The following is a 25,061-nucleotide window of genomic DNA, read 5'->3' as shown; positions in this document are numbered from 1 at the left end:
TTGGGGTTATAAATGTCTTTAATTAAGAGTTATTCATTTTGCATCTTGTCTAGGGTGAGCTGACTGGATTATGTGGAAATTTTGACTCCAAAACAATAAATGAAATGAGAACTCCAGAAAATTTTGAGTTAACAAATGCACAAGAATTTGGAAGCAGTTGGGCAGTTGTTGAGGTAAAATATTGGAGGATGGCCCCTCATATTATTTTTTATTGCCTAAAATTAAGCATGAACCATATTTACCTATTTATAATAGTGTATAAATGTCAGATTTCTATGAATTCAAATACTTGGAGGGAACTCAAAGAGAAAAGAAGATGAATTATTCAGTGTTGGTGACCACAATGTAGAAAAGATGTGGAGACTCTAGAAAGAGTGCAGAGAAGAGCAACAAAGATGATTAGGGGACTGGAGACTAAAACATATGAAGAACGGTTGCAGGAACTGGGTATGTCTAGTTTAATGAAAAGAAGAACTAGGGGAGACATGATAGCAGACTTCCAATATGTCAGGGGTTGCCACAAAGAAGAGGGAGTCAAACTATTTTCCAAGGCACCTGAGGATAGAACAAGAAGCAATGGGTGGAAACTAATCAAGGAGAGAAGTAACTTAAAACAGAGGAGAAATTTCCTGACAGTTAGAACAATTAATCAGTGGAACAGCTTGCCTCCAGAAGTTGTGAATGCCCCAACACTGGAAGTCTTTAAGAAGATGTTGGATAGCCATTTGCCTGAAAGGGTATAGGGTTTCCTGCCTAGGCAGGGGGACTAGAAGACCTCCAAAGTCCATTCTAACTCTGCTATTGTATTGTATAGTATTGTATTGAATGCTCTGATTTTGTTGCTTAGGAATTTTTGAACAAAGAAGACTTTACCTTTAAACCCTATTTTCCAAATGATGCAAATTCCGAATTTTTCAAAGATTTTGTAGATTGCAGTCTTTGCAAAAACCACATAGCCAAGGAAGTCTGTTGGCGGCAGAAGTTATTCTTATATTGATGAAGGTGGCTGAAAACAAGAGGCAGAGTGAAAGCATGCCTTGCACATTTAGTCAAAGATGTAGAAGGTTGGAATAAGCATGCTGCTGGTATAAACATTGCAATTAGATAAAATAAATTTGGGATTAATGACTATTCCTCTGAAAGTAAACTAGTGTTTTCTACTGCTTTGAGATTTTTTTCTCCCATTTAAATCTTAATGTAATCATGGGTTTTTGACTTCTTGGGGTGTTTTCAGAAGGCTAGTCATGCTTAAGATAGATTCTAGCTAGGTTTGTTTTTCTCATATCATTCCTTTAATATGTTTGGCATACTATTTTTTTCTCAGTTCCAGTGTTTTGTATAATATTGCTTGCCCACAGAAAGGGAATTATACGCTGCTCATGCATCTAAGTTAGCTTTTCAAATCACCAACATTCTTTTGCTAACATGTATTATAGATTTTTGGCACTACCTGTAGACGAATTTTTGTGTATGAGATCACAGCCACATATTTTTCATGCTTTTCATGATAATCCTAAGAATTAGAATTATACCCCCCCCCCAAAATCACATTTCCACAGAAATTAAAAATGTGACACATTTTTCATGATTCCACTCATCAGCTTTTCCCCAACATGTTTCTTTAACAAAAACAAAGGATATGGCAATAGACCAATATGCATCGTGTTTTGGTGGTTGTTAGGGATTTCATATTTCCATGCTACCAGTAATCAAACTATCTGTTTGACTCAACTCAAACTGTTTGTTTGTGATTCAGTATCTAATTCAATATGCAGTTATATAGGAGTCTATGTCTTCCTCCTAGGAGGTGTATCTTACATGTAGTCTATCTCAAAGAATACCAGCTTATGGCCATTCTTCTTTTATTCTTTTGTTTTTGAATTCAGTGTGTTGACAGCTCTGATATTCGGCATCCCTGCATTTTAAACCCACTCAGAGAAGCATTTGCAAAGAAAGAATGTGGAATACTGCTAAGTGAAATATTTGAGTCATGCCATCCAGTGGTGAGTAACAATGCAGAAAAAAGTTAAGGGTGTAGCATTTAAAGCGAGATGTACCCAGGTGGTCTACTAGTTGGTCCTGGATCACTGCTGTTTGAAACCCAAACCATTAATATTCGGTGTCCCACAGGGTTACAGCTTGCTCCTCATGCTGTCCAACCACATGAAATCACTGTGGGGAGGGCATCTGGCAATCATAAGGGGAACATGAGCTGCAGCTCTGTTTCTCCTAGTTGTCCAATATCCAAAGAAGCAAATTATATACTTCTTTCAATTAATAGGCTGAATGATGGAGAGCAAGATGAGAATGCAGACATTGATAATTGATCACTTCTGTTGATAATAAGAAATTGCACTCAATGATTAGAATCAAGCCTATTTCTGTTGGGGTTGCATTTCCTGTGAAAACAGCAAATGGCATTCTGGAAATGAATGTTTCTTGATATTTCATTATCACTGGCCTCACAAATAGCTCCTGTATGGCAGCTATGTCACTGATTTGTGGCTTTGGCTGTATCATGTTTTGATTAGGGTAATGCACTCTACATGTGCCTACCTTAGACAAAAATCCAAGAGTTTCCAATTGATGCCATATACAAGGATCATGTTTAAATCCTATACTGAAAGAAATACACCACTTGCCAGTTTTACTGGATAGCAATTTAAGATGCTAGCATTAACTTTTAAAGAGAGCTAGTTTTGTGTAGTAGTTAAAAGATCAGACTACAAACTGGGAAACTCTGAGTTCTCATCCTACCTTAGGAGCAAAGCCAGTAGGGTGACCTTGGGTCTATCATACCTTCTGGGTCTGGAAAACAGGCAACTGCAAACTACTTCTGAAAAACCTTGCCAAGAAAAACCTTGTCTCTAAGAATTGGACACAATTGAATGGAAGATTTTAAAAAAGATATTTAAAGAGCTAAATAGTTTAGGACTTGATCTTCCAAGAGACTGACTTTTTCCATGTCTATCCAGCTGTTAATTCCTGAAGGAGATGTCTTTTTGAACTGTCAAAGACTTACCTTTCTTGTGGAAGTGCAATGATATTCAAGTTTTATTCATTTCATTTATTTGATATATTTCTATCTCTCTTGCTTCCAATCAAGCCAGTTTGTGAAAAGAAAAAAAAATGTGACTGACCTACAAGTTATAACTTCCAGCAAATGTAGGGATCAATACAGGCCTGATTATAGAGTTCCAGATTTGAAAAGCAAATCTGATACAAAGTGAGCACCTATGAGAAATACTTCAAATGAAGCATGTTTTTTCCTTTGGGTTGTCATCAGCTGCAAAAGCAGCCATGAAAGACCAGGAAAAGACACAATTACTGTATTTTTCAGTATAAGACACACTTCCCCCCATCCTAAAGGAGGGTGAAAATTTGGGTGTGTCTTATACACGGAATGTAGCCAAAAACGGAGGCATGGAGGAGGCGATGGTCTGTATCAATCCTTGCAGCCTGGAATAGCTGATTGAGGCTATTCCAGGAGGCTGAACCACCTGCCAATCAGCTGCTCATGCTGAATCAGGCTGCAATAATATGCTGAAGCTGACCTAGCTGTTCGCTATTTGCTGCAAGGACGTGTTAGAGTTTGCAGCAGCAATCACATTCAGAAAGCACACACAAGTAACTGATTCAGCCGGATTAAATAACTTCTCTTTGTATATAATATAACACATTAAGTAAATATACAATACAAAAAGCAGGTTTTCCAATGTAGTAATTCAGCAGGGAAGTTTCATTTTCAGTTTTAGTTTCAGATATCAGCACAGCATGCAGCCTTAGTACAGAACAAGCCATGCCTTGGCTTCTTGCTGTCTCCTTCCTTGTTGCTCACACAGCAAATATTGTTTGTTTCCATACATCCCTCAACTCTCTCACATACTGACAGGATGCTAACCAGATAAATACCATGGATGCTGGTAGGCAGAGGAGGAATATTTTTCTTCTTATTTTCCTCTCCAAAAACTAAGGCATGTCTTATACTCTAGTGCATCTTATAGTCCAAAAATGTGGTTTTTTAAAGTGTTCTCCCAAGGTGCAGGAGCCTGCCTACAAATACAACATGCCACATTTTTCTTTTGAATCCAAGTTTTTGTATAAACTTCCAGTATAGAATGTCAGTTAATGTTATATGTGCGTATGTTCTTGTCAATATAGATATTATTTTTTCTCAGTAATAATTTATCTCACTTCACTATTTAAATAATACAAATATCAGAAAATGTACGAATGCATAGGATGTAAACTAGAAATTTTAATATTCATTTACGTATATTTCACCAAACAAAAACATTCTACCTCCATTAAGAAATAGCTTCTTGGGACAAAAGATATAGGAGATGGTTACTACTACAACCTTCTCCTTTATCTACCCCTCTCTCCCATTTTGAGAGTTTCTGGGTATCCAAAAGCAGTTTTTCTTTTGTGAACGTGGCTGCAAAGAAGAGAAACTGGCTAAGGGCAACTTCTTCCCTTAGTTGGAGCATCTGTGGATTGGAATTCAGAGAATGTTCCCACCAGCAGGAGAAAATTTAAGATTGGACTATAATGCCAAATACAGATAAGTAATAAATATTACGTGATATGTTTCATAGACATGCCCCTAAAATTTAGTTCAGATGCTTGCTCTTTGTATAAATCAGTATTTAAGTAGGGATGATTTATTATAGTAATGTTTACATTTTTCAGGTTGATGTCACTTGGTTTTATTCAAACTGTTTGATTGACACATGTGGTTGTAACCAGGGAGGGGATTGTGAATGTTTCTGTACAAGTGTTTCAGCCTATGCTCATCAATGTTGTCAACAAGGAGTTACAGTAGACTGGAGATCTCCTAGACTATGTCGTAAGTATGATAATTAAAATGCATTTACAAACCTTGCAAAGCCATACAATCAGTTTGATTTTGCTTCTTCATCCATGAATATTCAGCTAGCTTTTGATTGTGTAATTTTTTCCTTTCTTGCATTCAAGAATTGGCTAAAACTCCTGCAGTTTTATGAAATCAAGCACATTAAATATAATACAAAAGGATCAGTCATAGTACTCCGTCCATTCATCCATCCATCCAAAGCTACTGATAAGTGCTGTTCTATGTCTCAGTGACTTTTATCATTTAGTTAATTACACTATCATTTAGTTAATTATACTATCTGATAATGGGTAGCCAAGTTTCTTATATATAAACTTCATTATCATTCCTGCTGCACCTTTATAGGCTTATATATAAATATAAATTCAAAATTGCAACCACAGACAGCAGAAAAATTTGCCCATTTCTGATTTATATCCGGAATTCTGTTCTCGGTATCAAATAAAAATGAGATGAGGAAAGTAAGAAAATATGTGTAAATTTTTTTTAAAATGTCTATTTGCTTGAACTGTAGACATAGCAATAACTTAAATAATATCTCACAAATAAACTTTAGAGCACAGCTCTTTTTTCTCATTCTTACAACTTGTCCTCAGGTTAAAATTATATCCTGCGCTTAAGTATTTTGAAAATGTATGTGGTTGCTATTTTAAATTCGGATCATTATTCTGATACAAATGTGGTTTGTGTTCATAGACAACTATGATATTGTTTATTATAGGAAGGACAACTAAAATTATTACTATACCACTAGAGGTCATAAAAGGATAAGTTTAAATCATTTCTGCCAGCTTTAATTTGTCTTCTCAGTGGAGATGAAAGCAAAATGGCTTGTGTATGCATACATACATTCTAATTTTTTGCTTTTGTTTTTTATAGCATATGATTGTGAATATATCAACAAAGGTAAGCAATTATGCGAGAGCTAAGTATTTTTCCTTATGCCCCCTTCCATGTTAGTAATACTTTGTTATTTAAATATATGTATGTAAATGTGTCATTATAGTGTTCAAATAAGTAAATAATCTAACAATTTGTCAGGCAGGCTAATTCACAGAATTATTCTTTGCATCTCAGACTCAATTACATTCTTACACTCTTGATCAGTTAGCTTTTATTTTGAGAAGTATATCAGGTAGAAAATCAAGGAGAATATGAAAAGAAAAAACTGAAGAAAGTAAGCATATCTCAGTGGCAGTTTTTCTTCTCCTTAGTAGTTTTCTGCTCTGAATGTTTTATCTTAACTTTTAATGTTTAAAAGTCATAAATCCTTTTATTTTCCATTGGAAAATAAGGATATTTTGATTTAGCTCAATGCTTTTGTACTGATATACAGTATAATGTTTCATGCATATTCTGACTTGATTATTTGGGTAGTACGCTATGTTGATTTTTTTAAAGTATCACTGTATATTGCAACTGCTTAATTCATCATGGATCTTTTCTTTTGCCATGTAGATTTTTAGTCAATAGCACATAGCATAGGGGTGTCAAACTGGCGACCTGCGGGCCAGATGCGTCAAGCGCAGGCCACACCCACCCCAGCTCCGCAAATGGAGAAATCATCATGATACATCATGTGTCATCAACTTGACGCCATGATTTTGACATCTGTGACATACTGCTTTTGTACTATCAAGTTACTTCCTAAGCAGTTACAAACATTTCACAATATCACAGAAGCTCAGTCAATAGTTAGAAGGTTCTAATTTGAAAAATATGAATCCAATTATTTGCTAGACTGAACCCTCTGAGCTTTGGTAATAGGTGAGGATGCTCCATGTTTTTTTATACTTTTTCCATATTGCTGTTACATTTTTAAAAAATAATCTGCATGCCCAGCCTGTGTGCCACAAGATGTACAATGAGGACTATGATAATATTTTACAAGTGCAGTTTTATAATTAAAACCAAATAACCTCTTTATCACATAAGTCCTTTTAGTTAGTGGTTTCTGTTTTAAAAAACCTTAATTAACTATAGCTCTCATGAAATGCCTTGGGGTGTATGCCCTCTCAGAGCATTCCTTTGGGATCTTAGTATGAGGAAACAAGCAAATTCGCAGGTGAGGAGCATGTAGAGATTTACTGCATATTAGTACTCCCAACATTTGGAAGTTGTATTTAGCATATGTGGAGGGTTCTTTTTTGTTGTTTTGTTTTTGCTGATTTTGGTTAAACAGGCTCTTTCTTTTCTTTTATTCCTTCTTTACTGAATTTTACTTTTTTGCCCTTTTTAATAAATGTCTGATGTAAGATTAGATTCAGGCAGATCATTTATGAAATCAAGTTTGCAAGAGTTCTGTAGTTCTAAATTAAGACCCATAATGCTTATTCTTGGGAATGCCTGCTAATGATGGTGGTTTCTTTGCTGCTTTCGGACTGACTGATAAACCCATGATACAGACATGGAGACAGAAAATGTAACTTTTTTTCTTTCTTGGCAGTTCTGGGAAAAGGTCCTTACAAATTGGTTAGCTACTTGGATGGAAAAACTATAATCGCAGCAAAACTGCAGGATGGTTCTGTTTTCCCAGCAAGAGAAGATGACTTAGCTTCGGAGGATGCTTTAACCTTCATGCTAACATCACCGCTGTATAAGCCCAAAGCACATGGTAAATCTAGTAACTCTGTAAAATAGAACTGTGGTACTGAACCTCTGCAACTTTAAGTTCTGTGGATTTTAATTCACAGAATTCTCCAGCTATTCTGCTCCAGCTAGTGTGGTTGGGGAATTCTGTGTGTTTATGTCCATATATCTTAAAGCTGTGGTGGTTAAAAAATACTATTTTAGATAATATATATCAGAAGCAATTTAAATCAATCAATCAATCAATCAATCAATCAATCAATCAACCTACCTACCTACCTACCTACCTACCTACCTACCTATATTCCAGATGCTAGTTTACAAATAAGTGGTGAACATTGTTACTGGCCATAAAGTATTAATAAGCATTCAGAGACATCTGACTGGTTAATATTGCTGGTAGAAATACTCTAGATTTTGTTCAGAGCCAGCCAAACAATTTTTATATTCTCACAGCCAAATTAACAAAAGTGATTTCTCCCATTTTGGAATTTTAGCATTAGCCATAGCACACACTGAGACTTATATGCTGCTTCACAATGATTCACAGCCCTCTCTAAGCAGTTTACAGGGTCAGCATATTGCCCCCAACAATCTGGGTCTTCATTTTATTGACCTCGGAAAGATGGAAGGCTGAGTCAACCTTGAACCAGTGAAAATTGAACCAGCAGTCAGCAGAAGTAGCCTGCAATACTGCATTCTAACCACTGCGCCACTACGACTCTTAAGAAAGTTTCATAAATGAAACACTTAAATTTTCCTAATCAACTTCAGTGTTGTTTTTTAATATGATCAAAGGTCTCCACTTAGAGAATAGGTTTTTTACAAGGCAATTGCTGATTTATAAATAACATGACACTTAGTTTTCAGATAGACAACTTTGTAAACACATTAGCCTTAATAGTCTTAATGCAGATAGGTAGAGAAAGCTAAGAGGAAATCTGAAATTGACATCAGCTGGTTAGCTATGAAACTAATGAGATACGATCAGGTCAGCTGAGGATATACTATAATGGTTGGCAGCAAATTGAGATTACGGTTAAGTGAAAACTTCAACTGTATAAAAATACTTTTAAAAAGATAATTGCCATTGTGTTCTTCACTAAAATATGGACTTTGTCAGTTTCTTTGGGATTAGTCATATGGATAATATATCAAAATAACTATTAATAATGCTTATTCATATAAAACCTTTTCCCAACGGAAAAAAATTGTTTACGTTCCATCACAGACAGTATACAGAATATGGTTACATGACCTGAAATCACCTCCTGATCAACTGATAGGATATGTTTAGTCCTGCCAAAATATCATGTTGCAACGGGAAATGTATCCCAAATACCTCTATAAAAAGAGTCAGTGCAATGGTACAGTACATCATTTTCAGTTTTGATCCCATCCTTCCATAGAGACAGAAGCAGCATTCTTTAGAATTGCTGCAAAAACTGCCCTATAGATAATCAGACTGGATGGCAATTCAATTTCCCAATGTAAAAGTTATACTAGTATTCTGGCATGCAATCTTAAAGAAATAAATAGTGGGATTGAGATCAAGCAAGGTGACGCCTAGCTGAAATTATTCTGGTGGTCAGAATATCTGGCATGTTGTTTAAAGAATAATCTGGGCTGTTCAAACCCCACTGTAATCAGTACATTAATTGAAAATCCCACACTACCTTAGGGTGCAACTAAATAATTTCCTCCAGGAAGAGTGGAGTTTATTTTAGAGTTGAATATTAATTTAAGCTAACAAATGCTGTTTGCATTTGTTTGCATTTGAGTTTTAATTGATATCATTCTAGTCTTAGCTGAAAGTCCGTGTTTCGATGCATCGTGGACTCAGAAATAAGCCCCTTAGAAATCATGATTGAAAAGCCTCAAATGACCACTCTGTCCTTAAAGACATAAACTTGAAAATATATCATAAGATAGCTATGATATTCCTTTGGCCACAAATATTTTTAGTTCACCTGGTATATAATTACCACCTTTTGTATAGAACAATATTAAGCAGAGAGCTACATTCCTCGCTGTGTCTTTTAATGACAGAATTTTGACCTTTTAAGTGGGAAACATTTCTGAGATATTTAAAGATCTTAACCTGTTCAATAAAATTCCTATTTATTTGCCATTTATGTTATTATCTAGGGGAACTCTTTGAAAATGGTTTTTTTTTTGGTAATTGATAGGTAATAGCCAAGTCGGTGTGATTAATGATTACAGTTGATTAATGCTCTCCTGAATCCTATATGTGAAATTGAGGTGATGGCTGTATCATATGCACATAAAAATAAAGCAACAGGTCTATCAATCAAGCTTAGCAGGGATGCTTCAGTTTTGTCACTTTTGCCACCACATCTAAAATTAAATAGCAAAGGGGCTAAATTACACCACAGCAGAATGCTGACCTTGGTTGTTCACCCAAATTTGGGTGTAGGTATCACCATGCAACATTTTAATAAGTGTCAGCAGCCACCTATTAATGGAATTATAATTGACATACAACCTAGAAGCTAATCACTATAATCTAGCCTTGGCCATTTCATCATATTTCTTCATTGTTTTTTTTTTTTTTTTTTGCTTTTCAGATCCACACCTGGTTTCACTGGAAGCAGCTGACAGACCAAATTATTTTCTTTATTTAGCTTCTAATAATACCCTTGTTCTTTCCAAGTGGGAGAGAAATGAACGTTTTCAGAACAGGTCAACATTTGCCATTCACAAAAACACATGGTTCTCAGGATATAGTTCTTTTGAATCATTTGCCATACCAGGAGTGTTCATCCACATTTCAGCTTCCTCTGTGACTGTCGTTAAATATCATCACTCTGAGGCATTCAGACTCTCTACACTTTTTAAACTTGTAGGTAAGTAGTTGAATATGAACACACTGATTGTATTTTCATATGGTTTTGCTATACTTTATGTGAAGCCTCTCCCCTGTATTAAGAAAGTGAAAGTTATAAAAACTTTCCAGTATCATTTATATACTGAAGTGCTTATTCATGAGATGAACCATTGCAGGATTGGTAACTGATGGCTATCCAGAGGTTACTGAAGTTTTAAAAACTGTAGTCAACTTGATCAGTAGTAATAAATGCTGGCAGTTGTATTCAGCTTCAATGGAGGGCCAAAAGTCTTTTGTCCTAGAATCACAGATTCACTTAGTGCTACACAATCTACATTGTATATGCAAGAAATATCTTTGTGGGTAAAAAAAATCAGAATTTTTTTTCATCAACACTTACTGATTTCAACCTGGAATCTGGGGGTGGGTGAGTTATACACTATACCCAGTTGAGATATAAATAAATAGCATGACAGTTAACAGAACAATACAGTAAGTTTCTCTTAATGTGAATTTTTGTACAGGGCAAAAATAAGCAGAATTATAAGGGGAGGAATGAAGATGAATATACTGTACATGTCCCAGGATAATATTGCTGGATCCAATCTGGGTCAGTTACTGGGACCAGAGGTTTAGTCTTCTGAGCTTTCGGACACATGCTGGAGCCATCCTTAGGGAACTTCTCTGTAGCAGAGTATGTGCTTTGGGCTATTCTGTGTGTGGTATTTACATGATGCCTCTTGTGTAGGGCTTTTTAGTTATTGATTGTGGTGTTGCTGGCTAGTAAGTCATTGGCTGTTGTTTTCTTGTGCTGCCAAGCCCTCTGCTCTTAAGTACTTGATAATCTGATGTATATCAGCACTCCTGTTGACTGATGAGGGGCCTATTTCCCAGGCTTCCATCACTTCCCTGGCTATTTTTGTGCTTGGTCATCTAATTGTGCATGAATTCATATTCATAATGCATTGCAGTGTGAGGCCATCAATGAGTTCGTTTGACTGCTTGCTTGTGTTCTTGCTATCTGGTGGTTAGCATCCATCCCATCGATCCTACGCAGTCACAAGGGCAATCCATGTAGGGGATCTGGTATATTATATTGGAAGTATCTCCTACCTCCAGGTGATCTTTGTAATGCATAATTAGTCCTCGTATGGTAGCCTATGGGTGGAATGCAATGCCCACTTGCAGATCTCGGACGCTGTGTTCTACTGCTTCCAAAATGATGCAAGGTAGGGTGTGTCATGTAGTTGGTCTCCTACCTTGTTTCTTCCTTTCTCTCCTCATTGTGTTTTGCAGACAACTTGTAACAAATGGTTGTGGGAACCCATTCAACCTATAGGAAGAGGTTTTTGTGCCTGTTTTGGTTTTGGGCACAGGAAACATTTAGGTCACTAAATGGTGGAATGTACTTTGGAGTCAGGAGGGAAGGGCTCTTTCTCAGAAGGCAAAACAGTAGAGCTTAGAATATTTGGTAAGCAGAAAAAGAATGAAGGGGAATATTTCTCTCTAGTAAGTCATAGAGTACATCTAATAGTTACACAGATAGTTATTTTAGTATGGCAGGATTCTGTTATAGGCAAACAGTAAAGAACTACTCAGAGTAACTCCATATGTTGCTCATGATTCTTTGGGCCTGATGTTGCACTTCATGCAAGATGATATGGCTCTTAACATGGAAGCCCTCTACTGATCAAATGTTAACTTTCTAAAAAAATATTTTTCGGATAAATGTGTCAGCTACATATTTAATGTAAATGCAGACGAAGAGAAGAAATTTTCTATGTTTCAAAAAATAGTATGATTCCTGCCCCCAGCATCCTCCTTCAGTTATTTTTTTTTTTTTTGAATATATTAAAAAATCTCCAGAGAGATCTGGAGAAGCTGTAGGAGAGACAAGTGAGAGGAAACAAAAGGGAAGAGAAATCTTGCTGATAATTAAAATTTACAATGTTTCTCAACCTGGATAACTTGGAGATAAATGGATTTTAACTCCCAGAATTTTCTATCTTTTAAAGTTGCCAATGTTGAGAAACACTGAGAATTGAAGTAGTACTAAATTTGCTGACAGAAAAGCAATCTCAGCCATTGCGGTTTATCAGTTCCCAAACCACTTTAGAAACTTGGCTGAATTAATTCAAGGTAATTTGCAAACTTTCAACACCTCCAAGAATTGAAGAATTCCATTCTCATTCTGAGTGCTTCCCCATCTGCAAAAAGGAAATTAGAAACAGATTGGTAATCATTCAGATAAGAGGAGGCAATGAACACTTTAAAAAATGTTTAAGACAAGTTATCTACCCTTTAGCTAAACATACTTTGAAAGAACACATATACATATTAAAAGCTACTGTTTCAAGAATTTCAGAGTGATTTCTACCAGAATTCACAAAGTGATTTCTATAAAAATTTACGTAACAAAAGCTATATACCAACAATATTTCTAAAGCTATCGAAGTTATATCTTCTCAAATTCCCAGAAAACATGCTCTTAATACTTTCTTCAAAAGCTTCAAATATGTGCTTTTTAATCAAACATAAAAACATCTACTTCTGCTTCATTGACCAAAGCCTTTGATTGTGTGGATCACAACAAATTGTAGCAAGTTCTTAAAGAGATGGGAGTACCAGACCATCTTATTTGTCTCTTGAGAAACCTATATGCGGTTCAAAAAGCAACAGTGAGAACTGGACACGGAACCACTGTTTGGTTCAAAATTGGGAAAAGAGTCTTGCAAGGCTGTATAATGTTGTGCTGCCTATTTAACTTATATGCAGAGCACATCATGAGAAAGGTGGGGCTAGATGAATCAAAAGTTGGAATTAAGATTGTTGGGAGAAATATCAACAACGTCAGATATACAGATGATATCACTTTAATGGCAGAAAGTGAAGAGGAACTAAAGAGCGGGTCAAGAAGGAGAGTGCAAAAGTTGCCTTGAAACTCAACATTAAGAAAACTAAGATCATGGTATCCAGCCATCTCAATTCCTGGCAAATAGATGGGGAAGAAATGGAGGTAGTGACATATTTTATTTTCCTGGGCTCCAAGATCACTGTAGATGGGGACTGCAGCTAAGAAATAAAAGACACTTGTTCCTGGGGAGGAAAGCTATGGCAAAACTAGACAGCACACTAAAAAACAGAGACATCACCCTGCCAATGAAAGTGTGTATAGTCAAGGCTATGGGCCTCCCTGTTGCAATGTATGGCTGTGAAAGTTGGACCATAAGAAAGGCTAAGTGCCAAAGAATTGAGGCCTTTGAACTATGGTGCTGGACAAGACTCCTGCGAGTCCCTTGGACTGCAAGATGATTAAACCTGTCAGTCCTAGTGGAGATCAACACTGACTGCTTTTTAGAAGGCCAGATTCTAAAGATGAGACTCAAATACTTTGGCCACCAAATGAGAAGAAAGGACTCACTGGAGAAGAGCCTAATGCTGGGAAAGAAGAAGGGGACAACAGAGAATGAGGTGGCTGGATGGAGTCACTGAAGCAGTAGGCGTGAGCTTAAATGGACTCCAGAGGATGGTAGAAGATAGGAAGGACGTTGTCCATGGGGTCGCAATGGGTCAGACACAACTTTGCAACTAACAACAACAATCAAACATAAAAATGAAGCAAAAAATTAGGTTTTATTTAGGTGAGTTATATAGTCACAGATGAGGGACTTTCCTAATAGAATGAATGAACTATATGCTTTCCTTGTTATTAAAGACTACTGGATTAAAGGGGTTAGTGGTAGCACTACTAAGACCCTTACTTTTGAGACATTTTCTCTCAGGCCTAGAAAGGACCCCCTGGCAAACCATTTCTGAAAAACCTTGCCAAGAAAACTTCAGGGACTTTTCCTCGAGGTCTGAGAATTGGACATAATTGAGTAGAAGAAGGAAAATTATAAAGATAAGAATTTGTATTAATTTGGGACATTATATGGATCAAGCACAAGTTCCATGCTTCTTTTATCTTTAAGAGGGAAAGGAGAAATTGCAATCTCTAATGATCGCCTTCTCTAGTGTTTGTATGTAGAAAATGTGTCTCTTTTTTAAAGGGAAAAACCTTTGCTTTCCAGTCTTGCCAAAGAATCCTATCCATGCCAGTAGAAAACTAAAGCAGTTTACCTCAGCAAGGAAGGTCGTATCAAATAATCACGGGGTATTTCATTAATCTCCACATCTATGGATTTGGATTTCAGAGTTTTATAAGCAAAGAAACCTTGGGCTTGAATCTTTCTCCAGTGTTCCTTTGGAAACACTGGGCTAACTGATGCAGGCTAATTACATGATCTAAAAATATAGCTGCATTTGTTAATGGAAATGTTACACCAGTTCTAGAGTGCAGAGGGAAAGGCAGATTAAATTTCCTGCTGGCTATCATAAATTGCATATTAGATCAGAAACTTTGCAAGTGAGAACTGCTATTCCGGAACATAAATATTGGGAATAGGATAATGGATTGTTCAAAATTCCTTCTAAAAAAAAAAAAGTTCTTCATAAATTTGTTCATGTTTTCTGAAACTTACCAAACAATTATCAAAGAACCTTTGATAGAGATTAATATTTTCTGAAACTCATGGGAAGATTCAGTTGTCATAAAAAATAAAATAAAACAATAAGAATAATCATAACGAATGTGTATATTTTCATTCATATATGTGTACCATGATGTATCTTCTACATGTAGTTCACATAAAGGCATGATATATTTATCAGAATATTTTAAGTATAACTGATAGCAGTAATAAGATAAAGAATTGGTATAATCATTTAAATTACTATCTCCTGTTTGTAACAAACCATATATAAATGAATTTGTTAGTATAGATTATATTTTTCCCCATCTATTTATTTCGCATATAATAAAAAATAAATAAAAAAAATCACTGAGGTAAGCTTCTGTATCAGGTTTCCTCTAATGCTCTTAATGATAATTTATCATCTTCATCTGTTGTATTAAGAATATTCTATTGAAATTGTTCAGACTATTTATTGCAACTTGATAACATAATCTATTTAGAAAGATTAAAGAATGTGAAAATATAAAGGTGCTCCTATAATTGTGTCAAATGAGGCAGCATTATTGATTTTTTTTCAAGAAGAAAAACTGCAAAGAATTATATACAAAGGTTGAAACAAAGTAGAAAATGTTTAATAGTTAATAATTAAAATTAATTATTATACTCTTTTAATAGTTAAAAATGTTAAATAGGTGGGAGAACTTTTATTTTGAAATGCTTTTACCAGTATTTCTCAATTGTCTTGGATGATTTTTTATTGCAAAGTGAAAAATAAGTGTTAACTTTAAACTACATTATTTTTTTTACCAAAACCAGGAATTAGAACATTTCTGTCTCTAAGGTCTTAGTTCTTATGGATTGTTTGGTACATTTGGTAAAATATTTCATTTCATTATTAAGCAGATTTACCAAACATATATAAAACATATTATTTTACTACTTTTGAATTTTCATGTTAATTAAATTTTAATTTTAATCTTCTTTTATGTTGATAGCCTATAACAGAATTGTGACCATATACTTCAAACTTATGTGGAGGTAATAAAGAGTAATAATAGTAATAGTAAAAATTGTGTGCATTTTTCTGCATTCATCCCAGAATAAATATAGGAGGCAGGAAATGGATATAGATAAAATGATACTTATTCAAACACATCAGATGGCAGCACCCAGCAGAATTTGGCTGAAAAAGCTAAGTAGGATGAGTCAGACTTTGTTAGCATCTGGATAAGAGGTTTTTTTATGTATAATGTACACTGAAAATGGCATTTAATTTTGTTGTACGAGGTGCAATTATAATAAAGTAAACTAACTAACTGGGGAAGACCCTTATTTTGCATTTTTTTTGTAAAAGTTTTTTATTTTTAAACAAAGACAAAACAAACACAAAACCTTCATCAATTACATCGATTATATATAGTGTGTCGTTTGATTACAGGCTTTTGTGCATTCTTTCCATATAATCACCACTTTCAGTTGTATATAAAACCACAAATTATCCATTCAAATATGCATAGTTACATTATTATCATCGTACATCATTTGTTTAGTTACAATTGTTATTCCTTCATTTAAAAAAATATTCTAGGTATTGGGTTCATATCATTACATCATTCTTAGCCTATTTAAAAATAATATGTCTTTATAATATCACTTATATCATTCTATTATTCTTACAGTATAAAAAATTCTCCAACATTTTTCATTTCCATGGTTTTTTTTCTAACCACTGATAGAACAAATCCCATACCTTATAAAATTGTTCATCTTCTTGTTCTCTAATTTCAAAAGTCAATTTACTCATTTCAGCATATTCCATTATTTTTCGAATAACTTCCTCCTGCGTTGGTATTTTCTCATTTTTCCAATTTTTTGCAAATACAATTCTAGCTGCCGTTAAGACATTTACAATCAAATATTTCAAGTCTTTGTTGTATATTTCCGGTATAATTCCCAATAAAAAAGTTTCTGGTTTAAAGTCTATGTGTTTTTGTATCATTTTCTCCAACCATAAGTGAATTTTAGTCCAATATCTTTTAGCTTCTGTGCAAGTCCACCATATATGGTAATATGAGCCCTGTGTCTGATGACATTTCCAACACTTTTCAGATTTGTTCTTGAACATTCTTGCTATTCTCGTTGGGGGTAAATGCCACATGTAAAACATCTTATAGAAGTTTTCTTTATATGCTATTGACATTGTCATTTTATAATTTTGATACCACAATTTTTGCCATTTCTCTAATTCATGTCCAAAATTCCCCCCCTCAAGCTATCATAGGTTCTTTAACTTGTTTTTCCTCTAATTTAACCTCTAGCAAATGTCCATATAGTTTTTTAATTACTTTTTCATCAGTACCAGTCAAAATTTTATCTAGCTCAGTCATTTTATCATAGAAACCTTCTGTTTTACGATCTTTATCATATCTAGATTGTATTTGCACATATGAAAACCAATTCATCTTTATCCCTTCCTGTTCCAAGCCTTGCATAGATTTAAGTTCACCCTCTGCATTCAGTATTTCGTCATATCTAACTGTTTGTTTCTTTTTGTATATTATTGGATGTGAAAAATCTTCAATAGATAGCCAGACATGAATTTTTAAAAAGTATTGTCTTTTGATCTTTTCCCAATTTAATAACAAAGCACATGTCTTCTGAAGTGCCCCTGCATTTTAGTACCCTTATACCATAAAAAAGCATGCCACCCCAACAATAAGTTCTGTCCTTCTACTGTCAGTAGTCTAGAATTCCTTAATGTTATCCACTCCTTAATCCACATTAAGCTTGTTGCCTGATGATATAATTCCCAGTTAGGCAGATAAAATCCTCCTCTTATTCTAGTGTCTTGTAGCAATTTTAATTTTATTCTTGCTCCCCTCCCCTGCCAAATGTATTTCAGCACCATTTTATTTAAGTCGTCAAAATAGTCTTTCCCTAATCTAATTGGAATTGTCTGGAACAGATATAAGATTCTGGGCAAAATATTCATATTGAGTGTAGATATCCTCCCAATCATTGATAATTGCCTTATTTTGCATTTATTGAACTTCTGACTTAGAGTCTATAGTCCAATTTTGTTGCTTTATTAATTTTGTCGTGATGTAGATATAGCACATCCAAAGAAATTAATTCTTCATGTTTGTGTTATCAAAGTGTGGGAATTTCTTCTGCAAGAGGTAGTGATCTCATCGTCAAAGAGGCATTAGATTGATTAATGGATTATCATACTGTCAATAGTGGCTAGTTATTATCATTACATACTGTCTGCAATATACGTAGTTATGACCAAATAATGTTTCCCAAGGGGCATGAGCAGAAAAATGCTATTGCATTCCTGTATGTAAATACCTTCTCATAGAAAGCTGGTTAGCTATATATAGTGTGTATGCAGTATGGTTAGGTCGGATTCATTCTTAACCCTTTTCATCTTCTTGATTTACGCATGTTGAGAAATAGGATTCTTTCACAGGTACTTGAAATTCAGTTGGGATTGCTATAAACTATAAATAGATATTGTTGCTGCGTTTGTAATATGAAAACATTCCTTCCAACTGAGACAAACATAAAGGAACTCCATATTGGATCACCAGAGATGTAACTCCTGAGTAGAATGCAGTATGAGGACATACATGGAAGTTTAGGGTTAGTTGAATCTGTAATGTAAAAAACTGTGTGAATTGCCACTTACATTTCCTTCCACACTGCGGTTCTACAAATAGGTTCCTGCCATATATTTCCAACATTTGTTTTTTCTCAAATCTGAATGATTCTGAATTGCCTAATACCTATGAACTGAGGTGAATGATATGAAATGGACAGAGTGAGAGAAGAGATAATAATGTTGAGAATAACAAATACTATATAGCATTATACATATAAATGTAGGCAAATATAGATAAATCATTAAACTACCTAAGGGCAAATACTACAGAGATAAGTAAAGAGTTCGACTTCAAACTTTTCATTTAATTAATTTACAAAAATACTGAATTCATTGTTTTTTTAAAGGCAGTAAAATAGCAAAAACTTTTATTTTTATTTTAAAATTAGGAACTATGACAAAACTGAATCACAAGTCTTGCTTTTTAAAAAAAGAGTAAAACCTCTCTGCTGTATTCCCCCCCCCAAGCAATAGTGATTTAATTTTGAATAAAATAGAGTTTTTAGTAGCTTGAAAATTAAAACAAAAAACAAAACAACAACAACCCAATCAATCTGACTTTTGTGGAGAAGGGAAATAAAAGAAGAAAGTGAAAGAAAATTGGAGGCTATTTGTTTCTGTTTATCTTCACTGAAATGCTGGAGAACAGCATTATAGTTAGTGCTATACTTTCGAAATATATTTTATCTCATTTGGTTTGGTCACTACAATTATATTTTCAGATATAAATGTAGTTCTTTTTAATCCTGTTGTTTGATTAAGTTCTTAAAGAGCACTGCATTCATTTTATGAATTGAAGAAAGAGTGGACTGTGGATTGCAGTTTTCATGCGGCTATTTAGTGGCTACCTCCATTGCCAGTAAAATTTAGCTATGTAGGTTGCTAAAATGCAGGTTGCTAAAAGAGGGTTCTGTATTTATGAGCTAAAATATATGAATGCATGCACATGCATAAACATGACATTCATACAAATGATTTTTTATTTGTAGATAGCAAATTTAAGTTTTTATCCCGCTCAACCTGTGAATGGCGCTATGATGCTTGTTCAAGTCCTTGTTTCAAGACATGCAGAGATCCTTTGGCAAAACATTGTCAGACAGTTCCAAAGTAAGTACATTTATCATTTAAATAATAGCACTGTCTGTAAAAAAGAAACTATACATTGGCTATTAGTTTGGGAGCAAAATAGAGGCTCTGTGAAAAATGTAGCAGTTCCTACATACTTGAGGACTTTGTTATTGTTAAGGCTGTGTAGCTCTTAAAACATGGAAAACAACTGATCTGTAATGCACTAGATTAGGAACAACATAGCACCTGTCCACTATTGCTACTGCTTAAACCAGAAGATGTTGTGGCTGAGTCTACGGTAGAGAATAAAAAAGAAAGATATTATTAGCCTGCATTTGAAAAACAAAATTGAGATTAGGATAAGCACAATGTACTGGTAATTTGAAGAACATCATAGCTTGCATAAAGCAATGGCGTAAAGTTGCTCTAATATAAGCCAAAAGATTAATGTCACTGTATTAATACTTTACCCTACCTTAGGGATATTTCATAGATAATATACTCCTCTGACTTTAGTATGATCTTAGGCCAGAATACAGGTTGACTTACAACCACAATTGAGCTCAAAATTTTTGTTGCTAAGTGAAATATTTGTTAAGCGAATTTTGCCCCATTTGATCATTTTTCATGCCACAGTTGTTAAGTGAATCACTGCAGTTAGCAACATGGTTGTTAAGTGAATCTGCTTCCCCATTAACTTTGTTTGTAAGAAGGTCGCAAAAGGGGATCACATGATCCTGGAACACTGCAACTGACTCATAAATGTGAGTCAGTTGCCAAGCTGGTCTTATGGTTTCCACTGTGCGCTTGCGAATCGGCCAGCTGATCGTCACGTGCACATGCATGCTAATAACCAGAAGACAAGTGGCCAGGCTGCACATGCCAACTTGGCAGCTTCTCTTCCGGGCCACGCCTGCAAGCTCCCTTTTTGGCACTCAGTGCTGAAAAGATTTGCCATCACTGGCCTAGAATGAGTTCACCAAGTATTCATATTATATTGAGAAAAATAAAATGTAACTTCTGTCTGTGACTTGTACTTTTCCATGCAAAGCAAATATGCAACCGAGTTCTAATGGGATGCTACTATTGCTATAAACAAACAAGGAAAATAATTTTATGTAAGCATGCAAGGGCTTCCTGCCAATTCTAAAAGGAAATATTCATCATTCAGCAAATATATATATCCAAATGTCACATCATTCACGAATTAGCTCAGCATAGTAGAAAAGTAATTTAGCTTGATTATAATACTAGTTAAAAGAGGAAAAAAGAAGCAGTTGTCTAAGCTTCTGTTTTCTTCAGTTATTTTGAAATTAAGGCTGTAATTCACAATTAAAGTTAACTTCTATGATGAATAAACCTCATTAAGAATTCACGTACCCATATACTGGTATTTGGTTGATCATTCTCTGATAGAACAAATCCCATACCTTATAAAATTGTTATATTGAGTACTTGTTTCAATGATACATTTTGCTGTATGAAAAGTTAATTATTATTAATCTTATTTTAGAGTGGAAGGATGTGTTCCTATGTGTCCTTTGAATTTGGTGCTGGATGAACTCACTCAAAGATGTGTTTATTTTGAAGACTGTACGTATAATGTAATATTGATTCAAAATTATATAAAATCTATTATTTCAGGTTTCAATTTAGGAAAGTAACCCAACTTAGTTATAAAGTTACATCTTCCCAATATTTTGTGCAAAGGTTCAACATCTTGGCTGAATGAATGAAGGTCCCTCATTTTACTGTTTGGCTGTTGCAGTTTCCCCTACTATACCAACTGAAGTGAATAGTTCTATGAATTCCATTGCAGCATCTGGAAAAAAATATATGCATGATGTTTTCTTAAAAGAATATGCTCTCTGTTATTTTAAGAAAATAATACCTTCAAGTCACCATCATGTCCAAGGACCCTGTTCTGTGAGAAGGCTGATTCCCTGAAGCTTCTTCCTACATATATAATTTTAAAATAGATATATACTGTATGGAATAGCTACATTTGGATTTACAATCGCTAAGAAAAACGTTTTTGGCAATTAGACACTGCAAAAAGATTTGACATTATAAATGTGTTCAGTAAAGGATTAATTAAAATATATTTATGAAGTCAAAATATGTTAAAATATTTTAAAATTTTCTCTCAGAATGCATGTTAGAAATTAATAACAGTTTATTAAAGCTGTGCTATTCCACACTTTTAATTCTGCCGGATTTAATTCTGTGTAGCATTGAATTAAACATGTCTCATGTAATAGTCATCTGTTTTTTGTCTTATTTTAGGCATTGAATCAACAGCTGAAGTTCAAATCCTACCATCCACTTTAAAGACGCACACAGCTTTTGGGGCTCTTCAATCTTCTGCTGCAGTTCTGAGTAAAGAAATAGCTTTTTCTGTGACCCCAGCATCAAAACTTAGAGAAACAACACCTTCATCCAAACAGCAATTCAATTCAACCATTGAAAAAGCTAAACTTTCAACATTTTCTTTGCCCAATATTACTTTAGCTACATCAGCGCTTTTAGTTCAATTAGCTTTTAATACAAGTGCATTGCCAGGATTTCCACAATTTGTAACTGATTTTAGCCCCACATCTGTAGTTCCTTCATCAGCAACTGATGTAGTTACTTTGGATACTTTGCAGACAAGCAGTAGGACAAGCTTTTCGATCCCCTCAGCATCTACAATCACTGAAGCAGAAAGTAAATTAGCAGCTACTTCAACTTCAGTTGTGACTCCATCAAGTATTACAGAGGATAAATCATTAGACATATCTAGATTAGTTTCACAAATAAAAGTGATAGGTGCTCAGAGTTTCCCTACAGAGGACATAGAACGAAAACTTCAAAACATTACAGAAAGTCAAACATCATCTATAGAAACATCAAAAACAGACCATACTAGTCAGTTTTTTACCAAAGCAACATTGCCATCTTTGGAAATACCTTCCCATTTGCCAACATCAAGACAAACAACTCAAACCAAAACTAAGCCAAGAGTAACTGAACCAACTCTAATAATTACCAATGGTACTAAAACTTCATTTGCTCCTTTATTTACTATTTTAAAAACCACAAAACCAGTTCTGGAACCACGTTCTTCAGAAACATCAAAGACAACTGTTCCTTTAATCAAAGAACAACTTAAAAGTACTATTATTCCAATAACTCCAGTGCCAACAGAGCTTCCCCACACATTCTTGACACATCCAAGTGTTTTAGTTTCTACTATTAAAAAGGAAATACCACAAACAACAACAAATGTTACATATCTAACAAGTTCATATTTTTCTTTGTACACACCTATAATATCAAAACCTCAAGTTTTTACTTCTAAACTTCCTGGAAAAACGGATATATTTTCTCCTACTACAATAGTGTCCAAAAAATATTTACAAACAGAGCAGTCGCTGTTTCTACAGCCAAACATGACAAAGCCTGCAACGGCTTCATCTTATAAAGTAACACCTTTGTCTACAATAGTAACCTCTAAAACCTCAACTTCATCTGAATCATCAATTCCAGTCTCCCAGGAAATATCTACAGAACACAAAATACCTTTGCTCCTGAAAACTACAAAGAAAAGTATTCCAGATTTTGTTGGTGTTACAAAATTGAAAACAGAATCTGCATTTATAGAAGAAGTCGTAGCCACTGTTGTCCCAGCTCCATTGGTTACTAAAAAGATAGAATCAGTTGGAACAACCAGATATCCATTTATTCAGCATGCTGTTACTGATACAGACAAAGCAACAGAATATATTAGTAAAAAAGAGTTAGAAAAAACTACCAGTTTATATACAGGAAAACCGTCCACTTCTTACCTTCCAATGTCCCTTTCTACAGTTATAACGTCAAAGATAGACACTGGTCCTTCATCACCTGAAATTCAGGTTCCTGTGACTGCTGCTATTCATCCAACTACTTCAAAGACCACCTTCAGGACGGTATCACCAAGCACAATAGCTTTAAGGTCAACTCCAGAATTAACAGTAAAAGAATCTAGGGTTACTTTATTTCCATTTACTGAACTTAGCAGCAGGTCACCAACTGAAGTGGCGTCAATCAAAGAAATATCAACCTTGCTTTCTTCAGCTACTCTTTCTGTGACAACATTTCCTCCCATAATCTCTCTAGTGAACAAAACATCTTCTTTGTTTACTTCAACACAAAAGATAACTGTAGTACCAACTACTGCAAAACCGTCAGTTGAGACAACAAAATCATCTGTAACTTCCAAGATTGCCACTTCCTTTGTCCGTACATCTCCATCAGAAAGCATTTCTACCCATGTAAAAGACAAATCTGTTCCTCCATATCTTATAACACAAACAAGAGGGAAGCATGATTCTTTACTAGCTTCTAAAGTTTATTTAACTACAAAAGGAACTTCTATGGCATATCAGTTTCCAGTTGAACAGACAAGTATTTATCCCCAAAGTACTTTAAGTACAACAGAGTCAGTCAAAGTAGCAGTGCCGTCTGTCTTCCAAAGTACTTCACATCCATTTGTTACTCCTTCAGTTGCTTCACTCACTTCTTTATTTTCACCCCAAATCCCACTTGTAACTGATAAAGAAGCAACCCAACAAATAATAGAGTCCTTTCCTACCGAGAAATCCAAGACCCTTTTGCCCACCACAAAGCAAGCATTAACTTCTTCTCAGTCATCTACAGAATCCAGCACTTTGTTTCATGTGTCAAAATCAACTTCACCATCACTATTTATATTGGAAGCACCAGAAACTTCAATTGTGAGTCAAACAGATTCACAAGAAAGAGTCTTAGCAACACCCGTATCAACAGCTTTCACATCCGTAAAGACCAGTGCTACAGAGAAGACAATAACTTTATCTAAACCAATGCTACTTTCCATTATTTCTTCTAGTTCAGCACCTATAGGACTAAGTGGACTCACAACCAAGAGTGTCACAAAATCATTAGAAAAAACAGCAGGGACAAAAGAATCTATCACATCTTTATTTCCAGTACCTTCTGATATTTCAGAAACAAAGAGTATACCTTCCAAAATACTAGAAGCTGATGGAGAAATATTGGCTACAAAGCTTACTCCATCACCTTCAATGAGCAAACATTCACCAACGTTCTCTGCTCCACTTAGTTCCACTAATGAAACTGCAACATCCAAATCCCCATTTGTGAAGGAGGCAACAATAGCATCAACAAGCTCTTTGCCAATATTACCAATTCATCCAAATGCTACAACAGCTACAGCAGCTTCTACCTATTTATCAACCAAACCAGTATATGATTCTGGCACAGTATACGCTGCAAATTTTACCACTGCTGAAACTATATCAGGTACTTCAGCATCAGTTTTCATACCACCTGGAGAGGTAGCAACTCAGCCAACGTGTATAGTGAGTAACATAATTAATTGATCTTTATCCCACCATATGAAAGGAGAGAATTTTGTGTGTGTGTGTTTGTTTTTTTAACTTAGAGACCATGGATGTATGATATATATTACGATATAGC

General features: G+C 34.9%; 1 protein-coding gene across 1 annotated transcript in view; it reads left to right on the top strand.

Moving 5' to 3' along the window:
* The window catches only part of OTOG (otogelin), a 111,907-nt gene that overhangs the window by 60,439 nt on the left and 26,407 nt on the right, over window positions 1-25,061 (top strand). Inside the window, 9 exon segments of the mRNA XM_032212857.1 lie at window positions 54-173; window positions 1,887-2,003; window positions 4,693-4,849; window positions 5,756-5,782; window positions 7,323-7,490; window positions 10,054-10,332; window positions 19,481-19,598; window positions 21,073-21,152; window positions 21,846-24,943. Of these exon segments, the coding sequence (XP_032068748.1) occupies window positions 54-173; window positions 1,887-2,003; window positions 4,693-4,849; window positions 5,756-5,782; window positions 7,323-7,490; window positions 10,054-10,332; window positions 19,481-19,598; window positions 21,073-21,152; window positions 21,846-24,943 (4,164 nt within the window).

Source organism: Thamnophis elegans, chromosome 1 (genome assembly GCF_009769535.1).
Source record: "Thamnophis elegans isolate rThaEle1 chromosome 1, rThaEle1.pri, whole genome shotgun sequence".
Taxonomy (NCBI): domain Eukaryota; kingdom Metazoa; phylum Chordata; class Lepidosauria; order Squamata; family Colubridae; genus Thamnophis; species Thamnophis elegans.
The sequence above is the reverse complement of the archived record's forward strand: the minus strand, read 5'-3'. Positions and strand labels throughout refer to the sequence as shown.